At 38.3% G+C, this 14,638-nt stretch overlaps 1 protein-coding gene across 4 annotated transcripts in view; it reads left to right on the top strand.

Moving 5' to 3' along the window:
- Nucleotides 1-14,638, top strand: part of SH3KBP1 (SH3 domain containing kinase binding protein 1) — a 231,739-nt gene that overhangs the window by 126,952 nt on the left and 90,149 nt on the right. For all 4 annotated transcript variants that reach the window (XM_075096619.1, XM_075096609.1, XM_075096638.1 and 1 more), the window contains one exon: nucleotides 1,255-1,378. In XM_075096619.1, the coding sequence (XP_074952720.1) occupies nucleotides 1,255-1,378 (124 nt within the window). The remainder of the gene's footprint in view (nucleotides 1-1,254; nucleotides 1,379-14,638) is intronic.

Here is a 14,638-nt window from a genome sequence, read left to right as displayed (position 1 = left end):
TACATGTAGCTAAGTTGAAAGAAATTCAACCATTCCTCTATAGTTTGAGGAAATATTTGCATGTGTTATATAATTAAACGTGTTAAACAACCGATTTATTTTCTGAGAACATGAGATTTCTTGGATAAGTGATACAAAACAAGACTTTTTTTCTATAATTAACTAGTACCATTTAAGATGTGGGGTTGTTTTTTTAACAGTAAGTGTGAACACCCTCAACTTTTAAAGTTAACTTTCTGTTTTCATGATTTTGGTTATGAGGGCAGGAAAGAGATGGGAAAAACATTATTGGAAGTTGATGTGTCACAGACTGACTCTGTCCTCCCAGGTTATTTTTTTGGTGAATGGACAGTGTCTGACAGATGAAAAATATTTATCTGTCCAGAGTATGTTTAGCTGATGCATCTAATAAGTCATTTCTTGCTGTCCCCTTATAACCTAAAGGCGTCTGGTTTCTAAGGGTTGTCATTTCACTGGCTGACACTGCCATTCAATCCTGAATGGGTTATACAGGAAGGAGTTTGTAAATTTTAAAGTGATATTTTTCTCTTGGGATTGGGCGAGGCAGTGTCTTCCTTCTGACTGTATCATTATTATGTATTTCAGTAGCTTTTTGTAAAGCTAGAGTCAGATATGCATTAGTACTGTTCTTTGTTCTCTGTAGAGTTCTTACATTGAAACATTAATGAGGTAGCAACATTCTTAATTTTTAAAACAGAGAATTTCTGGTTTTGATGGGGAAGGCAGGAATGTTCACATGATTTATATTAAGATATCTAGTTTAGATTCTCTGAATAGCCCATTGCAGGCATTTCTCTTTCACCATTAAATATTTAGGGAATTTAAACTCTTATAATCTGTAAATTATGGACATTAAGAAGATGGTCATGAATAGGAGTAGGGTGTGTGCTGAAAATTTAGTGATTGAACTGATACCCGCAAAAATCCAAATGTGGAGACACAGTGTGCTTTCTAGTTGTTCTTTTATCCTTTTATTTAATGCTTGTCCATGCTTCTGGCTGCTGTTGGCACTGCTGACATTTACGGAAGGGTGCATGGATCTTTCTTGTTTTTACTTTACAAGAAAAAAAAAAAAAGGTGTTCTGCCTTGGAGCCTATGCCATGTGCTCCTTATACCTGAAATTAATACAAACTGCTCAAAATCATTGTTATTGTTACTGAAAATCATGTATATAATGTAACTCTGTACAGTGTTGCTTATGTTAAAACCCCTCTGTTTTTGTCTTGGTGCAGGTAGAAGAGGGCTGGTGGGAAGGTATACTCAATGGAAAGACCGGCATGTTTCCTTCCAACTTCATAAAGGAATTGTCTGATTCTGATGATGTTGGAATAGCACAGGAAGAACAAGTAAAGCCAAGTAAGGAAAAAAGTATTATTGATGTTCTGTATGTATGTCTGTGTCTCTACCCGCTAACACATTTATAGGGTAGTGCATTCGTATCTCTTGCTTGGAAGTGGTTTTGAATGCCATGTTCTTAATCTGTGCTGTGAAAGGGTCAGATGATGACAAGAAGTGTGTACTTACTATGCAACCTGACTTTTAATATTGGCATTGCTCCCTGAGCTGTGTAAAGACTTGTCAAGCTGCAACAGACCAAGAACAGAGAAGGCAATGATGATTATTGGATTTGTATTTCAAAATGAACTACTTTTTTTTTTTTTTAATCTTTAGATGTGGAGACTAAGCAAAGTAAGCAAACATCTACGAAGTGGCTGTGCTTATTTAAATGAGGGATTAAAGTGCCATGCCTTCTGTAATGACTCCAGTAGATTTAAGCATTCATAATTATTCGTGTGGGACATGCAGCACTTTTTCCCTCCAGGTGCTGAGCATGTTACTATCACCTCCGTGACCCACTGCCCCAGCAGCCAAAGGGAAAAAAGGCCAGAACTGGGACATGGATTTTGTTCTCTCACTTACAGTGGGCCAGTACTGCTGCAGGTGAAAAGCATGTTTGGTAACTAAGTTTGCAATAGTATAAGCATGGTAGTGTGGGTTGTCCTATTTATAACTTCCCTTGGAGAATAACCTGAACCAAAAGTATGTTGTTATATGAAATGGACACTTGTTGGTCTTCATGTTTTTTCTGTTCTTCAAACAGATATTCTTGTTATTTCCTAATTCAGTGGTCAATTCTGAATCTTTAGTGAAAAGGAAAAAAGTCGATTGTGTTTACATATTTCAGGCTAATTCTGCAATACCTGCCACGGTCTTCCTATTTTCAGCACTACAGATATTCATTGCTATGTAGTGTTCTTCTGAGATCTCTGAAGCAGAAAAACTGAAAGAACTCCCAAGATCTTTCAGAGTTTATTTCACTTGAAATTTAACAAAGCCGTTCTAGTTCACTCTGTCAGTAAGAGGTAGAAAGTTATACTTTTTTTTTCCTCTCATTTTTCCATTTTAGGCAAATTTATCATCTTTATTTCATCCCACAGAAATAAGTTCCTAAAAAAACCTGACCTGATGAAAATCTTTCATATTGTTTTTGTAATGGAGTACCTATTCATCTGTAGTGGCAGTGGTGTCCTAGTCTTGTGGTCAGTGCTGCTAAAGAGATTTACAGGTAATGTTCCTTCAGACTGGAATGAAAATATTTTTAAGGAAGTTAACAATTTTACTGTGATGGAAAGGGAAGAAGGGCATTAAGTGAAGTTGTACCTTTCAGTGAGATTGAAAACTGCTTTCTGTAACCTGTGTTTGCTATCATGAACTCAATTCATTATAAACACAGTGAGTCTTGGAGGAAGTAACGTGTAGATATAGTTTCAGCTCTGGATTCTATAGTGTTTGGTACTCTATAAATGCACAAGGTAGGTGATACTGTTCAGGATGGAATACCCCAATTTTATCTGTATGAATGAAAGAATATTCCTTCCCCAGGTAATTTGGTAATACTTACTTTATAATTAGCATCCTAAAAACATCTTTTAACAAAAACATACATTGGAGTGTGTAAAAGCAGCAACAAAGCATTAGCTTGTTTCATGGACATCATAATGGCACATGCTTAGTTCAAACTCAGTTTTGTGTGCTGGTTTTGACTGTCAGTGGAATCGAAAACCTGATACTTGTACGGAGAAGTTATCGGCAACACAGTTATCTGTTTTGTCTCCTTACCTAAATTGAACATAACTATAGCTGAGAGATGGGTTTTCTTCTTTCTTGTATGTAATTTCACTCTTTGGAGGTGCTTTGTGGCTAGCTAAGATGATGTGTTATTAGGAGCTATTTTCTAAATAGCAAAATACCTATAAAACAGAGGAACACTGTAAACCTCCTCAGAGAGAGGCAGGGACTCAAGGAATGCTGAGATTCTTGTGGGGGTTTTAATTTTTTTTAATTTATTTTTCTTAAAGTAAAGCCATCAATTTAAGAACTGTGTTCCCCTAGCAGAATTATGGGAAATACGCATTGACTCAGTTCTTTCTATATGGTGTATGTAGTTGTTACAGGTGTTGCTCTCTAGCACATGGTGCTTTATGAGGCTGCATTCAGGTACACTGACTATCTGGGTTTTAAAATCTCCACAAGGAGATTGCAAAAATTCCAGCAAGTTTATACAACTGACTAGGAATGATAACCTCATCCCAAGTATCTGTGCTTAGCCTTAAAACAGCAAAATAAAAACTAAACAGTAAACCCTGGAAGATTTGGGCATCAGGCTACCATTACTGTTGAAATGCTCTGAGTAACATCTCAAAAGGGTGTACGTTCATGCCTCTAGATCAACTCCTTCCTCTGTGGATGACAATGCATGACAACACTTCAAATCTGCAAAAGCTCCTCTTTGTTTCTCTGGAAACATTGTTTGAATATGTCTGTATCACAGGACTTCATAAAGCGGAAACCTTAAATAAGAATTCTAGATAAGTCAGGTGTGAGGGTCTGTACCTGTGCATTGAACCAGAACTTTCGGCTGTCGCTGAGGTTCTACACAGCTTCTAGAGGGGCCTAGGAGTGGTTGGCATACAGCGTTCTAATCCTAAGTCTCAACCTTGAACTCTTCAACCCAGCTTATACAATGGGTAAGGTAATACTTGGCAGGTGTACGGCAAGACTTGGCAAGCTAGCATGCGACCTTTGGAGAAGAGGCACTGTGCAATAACAAAAGTATTTTTCAGTTAATAGTTATATTTAATGCTTTGGTTGAGCTTAGTTGAACTTGATCTTTTAATCACATTTTACGGACCCTCTTTAAAGAGAGCCTTTTTGGAAGAGCAGATGTAATTTTTTGTGAACTCAAAGTGGAAGAAATACAGAAGAGAAAAATGATATAACTTGGCTTTTTAGGAATAAGGTTAATAAACATCCTTATTCCTGTGTCCTTCTGTTATGACCTACACAGGCCCAATGGAGGGTGTTGTCTGATTTTATTAGTTTTGTTTTGTCCATGTATATTTTATGGTAGCTCAGAGTAAATGGCCAGAAGGAATTATCTTGGTTTGCCATAGAGTAACCTCAGAAGTTTCTTCAGAACAAAAAGCCCCTTTTTTGAAAACATCTAGGGCTAGTTTTAGAAGTGCCTAAATATTTCTGAATACTGAGAGTGAGGCTTAACGTGCCCCTTAACTGAAAGGGTTGGCAGCCTGTGCTTCCCCTCAGGTAGTGGCTGCCCAGGAGATTGGAAAGTGAGACCATTACAAGATCAAAAGGTTGTGGCTTTGGGGGTTTGTTTGTTCGTCTTTAAAATATCGGTCCCAGCTGTAAGGTGACTGCCAAATTTTTTTGTCTTCAAAGGCACATTTCAGAATGTAAGTGTGGACAGGATCAGGTACCCTTAGAGTAAATGACAGTTCCTTTTTCCTTAAAGCATCCTCTTAAATTGAAGCATTACTTTTCTTTGACCGACTGTTACAGCATGAACAGGAATATGCATTATAATTTTATTACCATATCAAATAGGAACATGAATTATAAGACTATTTTCTATTTTTCTCAGATATCTAGTATTAAGTTTATGAATATTTTCAATACCACATCTTGTCATTACAGCCTGTCAGGAAGCAAAAAGTTGTCATGTAGTCAAATGAATCATATCTGAGAGAATCACAACTTAATATCAAGGACATGATTTCAAAAGCATTCTAGTATGTTCATGGCAATGTCATGACAACATTTAAAGGTGGCCTTTTATATCTTGCTGTCTTTTGTATGTGTCTGTTCAGGAATTGCTAGGCCCCGTGGTGTGTATAGACAATTTTTAGAACCTGTTAGTGATGGCCACTGAGAAGTCATGACTGCTGGAGTTAGAACTGACGGCAGACTCATCAGCTGATGGTTCACTCAGGCAACCTCCTGTATTTTGAGTTCTTAAAACTTTACATGTCCGTTACTGTCTCTCTGGCTCTCCTCAATGTCATGAAGCTTAACATACCTTTCTCTCAGCAATCTTGATTGTTGTTTGACTGTTTTAAAAGCATTGTTTTACTGGTATTTTGTAAAAGCAAGGTAGAAAGATGGATTTGGGGCTTTTTTGCTTCCTCATTATGTAAAAATAAGACAATGAAAAACTTGTTGTTAATTAAACTGCAAGAACAAAACAAAGAAGCAGGTTTTGGCAATATATAGATGAGTATAGCTTTTTATTTTCTGAAAGCCCAACAGAATGATAGGCAGTGGGGAAAAATACACATTTTTCGTACCAAAATATATGTTGCTGTGTTGGGACAATTCACATGTACTGGCGATTTTGCTATAAAATTTTACTGAAGACATCAATTTTTATGATCATGTACCTAGGTGAGACTGGCAACAAGCTGACATTGGTATACTCTTGGGCTTGCCTGGGTACCTCGGGTTTCAAAAAAACCAACACACAAAACATCTCAGCTGCTCATGCCTTTGCCTTCACTTGAAATTCATATGATGAATGTGAGACCATGAGTTATCTTGCTATCAAAGGAAAAACAAAAGGAAATTAATGGCTTTGATAATAAAAATTTTATCTTGAAGATCTAAGATGTGCAGTGGAATTTGTTTGGGGTTTTCTGTTGTTTTGTTGTTTTCTTTTTGAATTTTAGTATTCTGTTTTTACTGATGTGGGCCAAGTCAAAAAGCCTGATTAAGCTATTGGCTGAAAAACTGATTCATTTAGGTTTTAGTGTCCTGTCCCTTCAACTAAGCATTGTTTAAGACCAGTTCCCATGTCCAAAACATTTCTAATAAGTCATCTGGGAAATATGCAGTATTTCTGATGCTCACAGGATCCTGGTATATTAAAGAAATGTGAGTATTTCAGTGCTCTGTTTGGATGTCAGCTGTGCTTGTTCGAGTGCACTACATCTGCATCAGGAATGTTGAGCCACTGTGAGTACATCATTGCAGTAACTTTTTTCAGGCTTCCCCTGTGCTCCGTGAGGAGGCTGAATAAGACAGACAAATAATTTCATTGGCGAGTCTCGCAACTTGATAGGCAACAGACAAAACCTAAGACAAAAATGCATTCTGTTAGACATTGTAAAGAACAGCTTTAGCAAAATCATGAGATTGTTTTAGCTGACATACATGCAGTAGGAATATTTTAACTTCATGTACAACCAGATACTTTTATTAATATTCTCGTTGTTTTGCCAATGAGGCTTTAAAAATGTTAGTGACTGAAAATACAGATTAAAACCTCTTCCTCTCCCTTCTTTTTACCATCATTCGATCTCTTCACCCCCACCCTGCCCCTTGTCTTTTTTTTCCCTCTTTCCTTCTCTTGCCTGCTGTCAGGAAAATCTGCCTTTGAAGGGACAATTCTGTACAGAGTGGCACCGGCAAAGATTGACAGCTACAGACGCTATAACAGTGAGTGTGTTTCAAAATCAACAAGCAATAGCTTTAGTCCTCAGTACTTGTTTGATCTATCTACACTTGTAAAATGTGCCACTGCTACTCACTTATGGCTACTCTACATGCGTATATTTGTCTGTAAGCCAAAGTCAGTTTGCTGCTGATGAACTGTCTAGCCTTAATGCAATGAGAATGCACTCGTTCCTTCTGTGCATGTGTATGTTATATGCCCATATAATGTACGTGTGTAAGCCCACAATAAATTGTGAATTACATTGGATGTTTGGGTCTCAGCTATGGACCGAAATTAAGACCGTTTAGTCCCATAATTTTTACCACCTGAAACATGAAGACTGTAGATAATAACCACAGACCTTTAACTTTAAAGTTCTTCTGCTTTAAAGTTCCCGTTGTGATTGCTGAATTCATAAAATATGCTTTGCTTTTCTTGAAGAACATTGTGGAGTTTGGTTTGTTTGGGTTTGGCGTTTGGTTGTTTTGGGGTTTTGTTTTGTTTTAAATTTGATGCATGCTTTTCATTTGGCATTCTGTCTTTGACAGCTATTACTCACAGCATTTTGGTTGATAAGTTTTTTCTGCCAAGGAAGGTAAAAGGTATAAAGCTACTTCCATTTCATGTTCAGGTTTTTGCCTTCTGCATTTTGGAAGCAGGGAACATGCTGCTTTTCATATGCTTTTACTACCCTGTTAATACAGAAGACGAGAGGATAGTGACATCAGATGTAAGACAGAGGAAGCAAAGAAGACAGAAATCTGTCCTTCCACCTGGTTCCTCATCAAGAAATCTAGCAGAAAGAGATCCTACTGAGTCACATTTGGTGTGACTAAGTACAAAGCGTTCAGTCCTGTCCTCCGGTGAACAGGATGTTGTGCTAACTTTGGCATCTGCTTTCATCCCAGACTGCTTTCTCTTCAGAACATCCAAGCTCTGCTGCCCTTCTTCCTTCTTTCGGGGTGGGGTGTTTGCTCTCCTACCTCTGAGGACTTCTGTCTTACGCATGTTCACAGCAGAGGATGAAGCAGTTGAAGTTGTAGTCTTCTGATAACTTACACTTACACCTTCTTTTTTTTAACAAAAATCTTTGTGGATGTGTGCAGCTCTGACTATTTCCTCATGGAGAATTATCTCCCTGTCTACCAGAATTCATCTCTTTTCTGCAGCTCTTCTCGAGCTTCCAAGCAAGCCCTTCTCTGGCTGGAGCAGACCATGTGGCTGATGGTCTTCACATTTTTCTGCTGCTTCTCACCTTTTAGTCTTCATGAGTGCTTATGCATCACTCAAATTGCATGCTCCTTGAAGTGTTCTTAGACCATCATGTCCTCAAATCCACCTATCTAATGAGCATAATAAGGATTTATGGAATATATCTCCAGTATGCTTGACTTCTGACTTTAAGATCTAGCTTCAGATCAGATGCAAGGTCTGCCTTTGGAGCCTTTAATTTCACAACTTTAATCTTTCTGGGCAGTGTTGCCCTAACATTACCTTTCAGAGTTTTCCAGAAACCTGCTCTCCATGCCCAGTGCATTTTTCATAAAGTGTCAAATGGCCCTTCCTCTTTTCTCAAGTCATTTAGGGCAAGCCTAAGTAAAGTCAGGGAGAATTTAGTCACCTTTTCAGTTATGCTAGAGCTCTGCATTAAGTTCTCCTTCCTAATAATACTGGCCCATGGTCATGCCGTGTCACAGAAAATAAATTTAATCAAACTGATTTCACAGAGTGCAGGGTTAGATGAATATTTACAGGTATGCTTGGTAACCAGCTGCGAGAAGACAGCTTAACCCACAGTAGATTGTCTCACGTTGCTCTGGGCAAACACCCACCTAAACTTTTTTTTTTAAAGCTGACCAAAGATGTATTGTTTAGTACTACCTCCTTTGGCATTTGGTTGAGACTTGCATGTTTTTCATGCTCCAAAGGTATTTTGCTTTCTCTCTAAAACTGCATCTTAGAAGGCCAGATGTCCAGCCACATTTGTGGTCTATTTGTTGCTTACTGGATTGAACTGGGACTCAAGTGGGTGGTATGCAAAATCAGGTCATCTGGGAAAGTTTTAAACAAAACTTGGTACTATCAGAGATGTTATCTTCTAAACTAACATACAAAAAGGAGGGTTCATTATTCTTCCTGCTACGTCTATTGGTAGCTCACTTCCTGTATACTTGTGTTCTTCCAGAGCAGGCCTGCTGAAGGCGTGGCCAGCTCCTTCCATTTCATATATCATCTGTGGTCCTTATTTTAAGGCAAAAATCCATGTGCTTATGTCTCCAGTGAAAATAATTTGGAGACATTCCACAGAACTGTTTTTGTTCAGGGATGTCTGTTTAAAGCAACCCACAACTGCTTTAATTTCAGCTTTCTGATTTCTCCATAAGTTAAGCTTGAGTCAATTCATAGCTTTAGATCAGTTATGCCCAGAGGGAGCTTGGATTCACCTGTATCACGTTGCATGAAGTGTTGCTCAAATTTTGAAGCAAGTTTAGAGCTTTTACTTTACAAACATATGCTTAGTGCTAAAATACTTTTATTTTGAAAGCTATTTCACTGTGTTTAAAAGGAATTTTTCTTACTTAACCAAGGCCTATAGTAGCTAAATGCTGTTGAATTAGTGTGTAGCTGCTTCTAGGGATACCTTCCGCTGAAATATGCAAGACTGTCTCCTGCATAAACACTCAGCCTTGCTTTCATATGCTGACATGGCTTTTTTGGTCATTAGATATGCCAGGCTCTGCTCAGCAATAATTCCAACTCCTTTGGCATTCTGCTCATTAACCTGCTGTCAGAAAATTTTTGCTACTGCATATGATGGGCGAAGAGGGACACACAGCAACAAAATATTACATCCTTGTTGTTTTGTTGACCACAGCCCTCTTTTCTCTCATCTTGCAACTTTCCTGCACCTCCACAAAAAAACCCACACTTCTTGGATTTTTAGGTTTTTTAATTTTTACTGGTTTAACTTCTCTTTCTACCTTCGCTTTCTTTTTCTTCAAAGATGCCATAACTGAGGAGCAGGGCAGATACAATGCTTGATTTGACAAATACTTGCCTCTCTTTCCTTATATGTGGATCCACAATGCTGTCAGTAATAGATATTAGATATAATGGAAGAAGATGAGACAGGATCGTTGAAACAGAAATATTCGTGAGTAACCTTAATTGTGTTTTCTATTGCTCCACCACTTTTTTTTACCTTTTTTTTTTTTTTTGAACCCTCCCCCTAATCCTTCACGAACAATGGCTGGTCTGAGTTCAAAGAAATCAATATGGCTGATGAGTTTATGATGTTATTAACCCAATTTAAGTGTGTCTGAATGTGAGCAAAGTTAAATGAGAAACCCAAATGTGGATTTTAACAGTTCTGAAGAAAGAACAGTTACAATTTTTTATTTCATCTCAACTTCTTATAACTTGCTTATAATGAAGAACATATATTACATACACAGCTGCTGCAATGAAAAATAACATCTGAGAAAGAACAATGTTAAAATTGGGTGATGGGAATTTGTATGATTAAAAATAAGCATCCTGTTTTCTGGAAAACAAATGTACAAATGGCGAGGGATTGGGGGTGGTGGGTGGAAGAATTATGTTGACTGGGGTGAAAGGCGTTAAGTCCGTCCGTTGATTCAGACTCCCACTGGCAAGTGGTTTTCCATGAGTCTCACAAAATACCAGTTTTTGCTGAGTGGCAGGTAAAGAATCCTTTTGGCTGTGGTTGCTTACCCGTCCTTTCACATGTAATAACGTGTTCCTGTACTTGGTGAGAACAAGGGTGGTGAAAAAATAGTTCCAAAATGAAGACAACAATGGTACAGTTGTAGAGCTCCTGAATGAATGATTGTTTGTATTCGCTCTTACAGTACTCGGGGAAATGGCTTGGGATGAGGTGAAACCACCAACTTCCATATTGACGGCTCTGTGTTCATGCTGCAGAATATGCTTGCACTGCGTTGCCCTTAATGCATGCTGCTATGTGGTGTTGGACACCGCTCCCCTTTTCCCTGCATGATTTCTTGTGCAAGCATAAAAATCTTGGGGCTGTTTCTTACATGGCAAGAACTGCTGTGCTAAGGAAAATGAACATGCTGAAAGGAAATTACAAAATGTTTAGATTACATGGTTACATTTCTTCAAGGAATATAACTAAGAATAATAAAAAATGACTAATATTGAGATACTCTGCCTCAGCCATTTGTACATGTATAACTCTTGGTAAAGAAGCATAAATTTGTATTTTGAAAGCATGAATTTATTAACCTTTAAACTATGAAGGATCAACATGGCTTCATTCTACAGTAATATTTAAAATCAAACTTCCTTTTCTGGTTTTGATTTTTATGACACTAAGAAATATTGTTGGGGATGGCTTCAACAAAATACAGGACTTTGATCGAAAGCAAGCTCAAGATAAATCCTCATAGGTGTGGGTGTTTGTTCTGTTTTCACCAGCGTGTGAAGAAAAGGAAGAAGGACAGTTCCTGTCTCATCTACTGCAATTGCCATGTATAACTTCACCTCCTTTGTCATTCAGATTGGTCACTCGGGTATTCCACACTGTCATTCTCTAAATAGAAGGAAAAGACATATTTCTCCTTGCCTTCTTTCCCTTCAGTAAAAGGCAAAAGTCCCAATAAGCTCCATTTACACAGTTCTTTGTTCTACTAAACACAGCTGACAGCGTTTCTCTCTGGCTGCCAGACCAAATCAGGAGATCCTTTGCATCGTCTCAGGTGTGTGCTTCTGAACAGCTGACCTTTACATTGCTTCACAGAGCTAGCCTGAGAAGAGCTTAGTGGGCCAGAGCGTCATTGGCCTATACATCATCAGAGTGGTCCATCTTTTTGCGCAGTGCCATAAGTTGTCTCCAGAGAGAACAATCCAGAATAAAGAACAAAAAATAAATTGCCGAATAACAGCTCAAATTAGAAAGCTCTGTAAAGCTCGCTATGTATTCCCCCTTTTTCCTGCCATTTTAAGCTATTTAGAAACAATTCGTTTCCTGCTTTGAATAGAGTTAATTTTATCACAGCTGTTTATTTTTATTTTAACAGCCTTAGTTTACACAGCCCTTTATCATCCCTAAATATCTTTTGATTTAGAATCTTGGTTTGATGCCAGCATAGTGCTGGGGCCATTGGTGAGTTAAGTCTGATGCTGCAGTCTCTTTTTAAGCCCTGTTTGAGCTAATCTGTTTTGGTACATTTCAGAATGTTGCTCTCAAAAGACCTGTAACTGGCATAGAAGGAGTGTGGTATGTTTGAAATATCTTGAGAAGACTAATCTTTCTTTTATACCCATAGAGGAAAAAATGTGTGTGAAGTGCAAAATTCATCCAGACAATGTGAGAATTTAATCTTCATGAATACTAAATTATCTTGTATTTGTAAGGAGCATGAAGCAACAGAGAAACTTAGAGCTCTGAGGATTTTTAAATAGCTGTATGTCAGTATTCCCATATCTTGTCCCAGCCAAAAGTTGGAAATGGTTGGCTCCTTGGAATTTTAACTTCTTGCTGCTGATGCTGCTTGTGTTCAGTCTCCAAGGAGCTTACTGTAAAAATGCACTCAACACTCAGCTTTGAGCTCTACCAAAATGCTCAAACAACAGTTTGAGCAACAATACATCTAGGTAAAAGAATAAAGTGTCTTTGTTTATAGAGCTAGAAATGGGAAGTGACACCCCCAAAAGATTTATGTCCTTCCTGAGAAATCTTAAAGATCTGAAAAATTTTCCTACTGTTAGGACTGGTGTGATACTAGGCACATTAGTGAGCACCTTGTTGATGTTATGTTGTTAGCTTGTCAGCTCTCCAAATGCTGACAGAGAGCTGACAGATTCTAGAGAAGTTGCTGTTAAAAAATAAAAACTGAAAAAAAATAGTTAGAGGCCTGACTGCTGTACCTTTTATCCAGTTTCTGAGGACAGCGGTTTGCTGAGCTGCTGGCCTTACCGTAGTGCTTAAGTTCCTGGCTCTACCACAGCTGTTTCAGACTGCGTGGGTGTATTGGTCAGCAGCAGCAGATGACTGCCAACTGAAACGCTGTCCAGTTTTTAATGTCCATTTAGCAGCCTGACCTCCGTGCTAACTGTAGCTCTTCTTACAGAAAACTTTGTGTTTAAAATTCGTAATCTGACAGTCTGGGTCACTCAGGTTCTGCTTAGCTCCTAGCTGTATCCATGGCCTACATTTGTCTTTTGGGGAAACTGTCCCGCAGTTCTGTTCTACTAAGCTGTTTGCAGTAGTGATGAAAAAGGCCATGAAAAGCTGAAGTTAAAAAAAAGGAGGGTAGCTGGAAAAGGGGCATTTTTTAAGAGGAGGGATCACCTCAGCCATCAGCCATTCCTTCCATGTGTGGGCAGGGCTAGGGAGGCCAGTGCAGCCTCACTTGGCAGGATTGCTCCAAAAGGACTGCTGATGTATATATGCTGATACATATGTGTGTGTGTGTATATATGTATCAGGGAACAACCCAATGAAAAGTAAAAGAGAGAATTTCTCAGGCAAGAGTAGGCATAGTGTTGCAAATTCTTGCTTGCAAGTTCTTTATCAGTACAAATCAGAGACATATATCTCCTGTATATACCTTGGGAGGAAGGGAAGAGAGGGTCTCCTTAGCATGTCTTTAAGAGTAAGAGCATGCTAGATCATTTTCTGCAGGAGTGTTTTGTACTTAAAGACTGCATTATTTTTCTTAATGTTACTACAGATCTTCATTTTATCTAATTTGTTCTCAGATTCCACTGCATGTAGTCCTCCTGTCACTTTTGCCTCTTTTCCTCAGCCATGAAGTGATAAGAGCAAAAGTAGACTAGTTCTTGGAAAAGCCATGGCTTTTATACTTTATTATTTATTTAAGTCCAGAGGGCTTCTCAGCTTGCATCAGTCAAAAAACAATAAATGACGCCTTTTTCACAATTGATCAAGAAGGATGCTTTTAACTTTGAAGGAGCTTTGTAAGATTTGCCTCTGTATCTGGCCACTCAAATGCAGTTTAGTTTAGACAGGCATCTCTTCAGTCTGTTCCATTCTCATTTAAAAAAAAAAAAAAGTTACTGTTATTTCCTGTGTTTCTTTTATTATGAGGACTGTATACTAAGGCAAAGCTCTGTGGCAGCGTTGAGAATAAAGTGGCTTTTTGATTATCATAAAGCACAGATGGGTGATGCTAGGGAAGTCAGTTTTAAGTCTGAGGTGAGGTTTCTGATACAAGGTGTGATGTCTTATCATAGAAGAATGGTAATAAAAGATGAAGAAGATGCCGTAACGAAAAGCAAGTGATGAACCAGAAACAAAAGCCTAATTCTTACTGGAGCCCCTTGAGGCTTCTGATCTCTCTTTCATGCAGGCTTCAAAGATCTGGAAGTCCATGTGAGACCTGTTGAGTAATTCCCATTAATTACTTCCATATTTTATTTTCAGCAACTGGCCAAGGTCAAGTCCTCTTCTTCCACAATTAGTGATGCAGAAAAGCTATTTTAAAAATAGCTTTTCTGTTCATCTCAGGGAGTGGCTAAGAGCAGTCATGGATCCTATCAGTTAAAATCCAGTTACTTGTGGAGGGAGGTCTCTACACTGCTTCTTCCCCCATCACAGAGGAGTTTGAGGAGATTCTGGCGAGGATGAAAAAGGGAAACTTTGACAGGGGGTAATTTTCCTACCCCATCTTTTGTTCAGCAAAAAGACAATGATCAGTGTGATTTGTTTGACTTTTCTGAGTTGTGGACATTTTATTCTCAGAAATAATATTTTTAACTCAGTATAGTTGACTGGTGACCTTTCTCTTCACATTTAGAAGTAGTAAAGGAAGTTGGTT

The sequence above is a fragment of the Phalacrocorax aristotelis genome, chromosome 1 (genome assembly GCF_949628215.1).
Source record: "Phalacrocorax aristotelis chromosome 1, bGulAri2.1, whole genome shotgun sequence".
NCBI lineage: Eukaryota > Metazoa > Chordata > Aves > Suliformes > Phalacrocoracidae > Phalacrocorax > Phalacrocorax aristotelis.
This window is presented reverse-complemented; position numbering and strand designations above follow the sequence as displayed.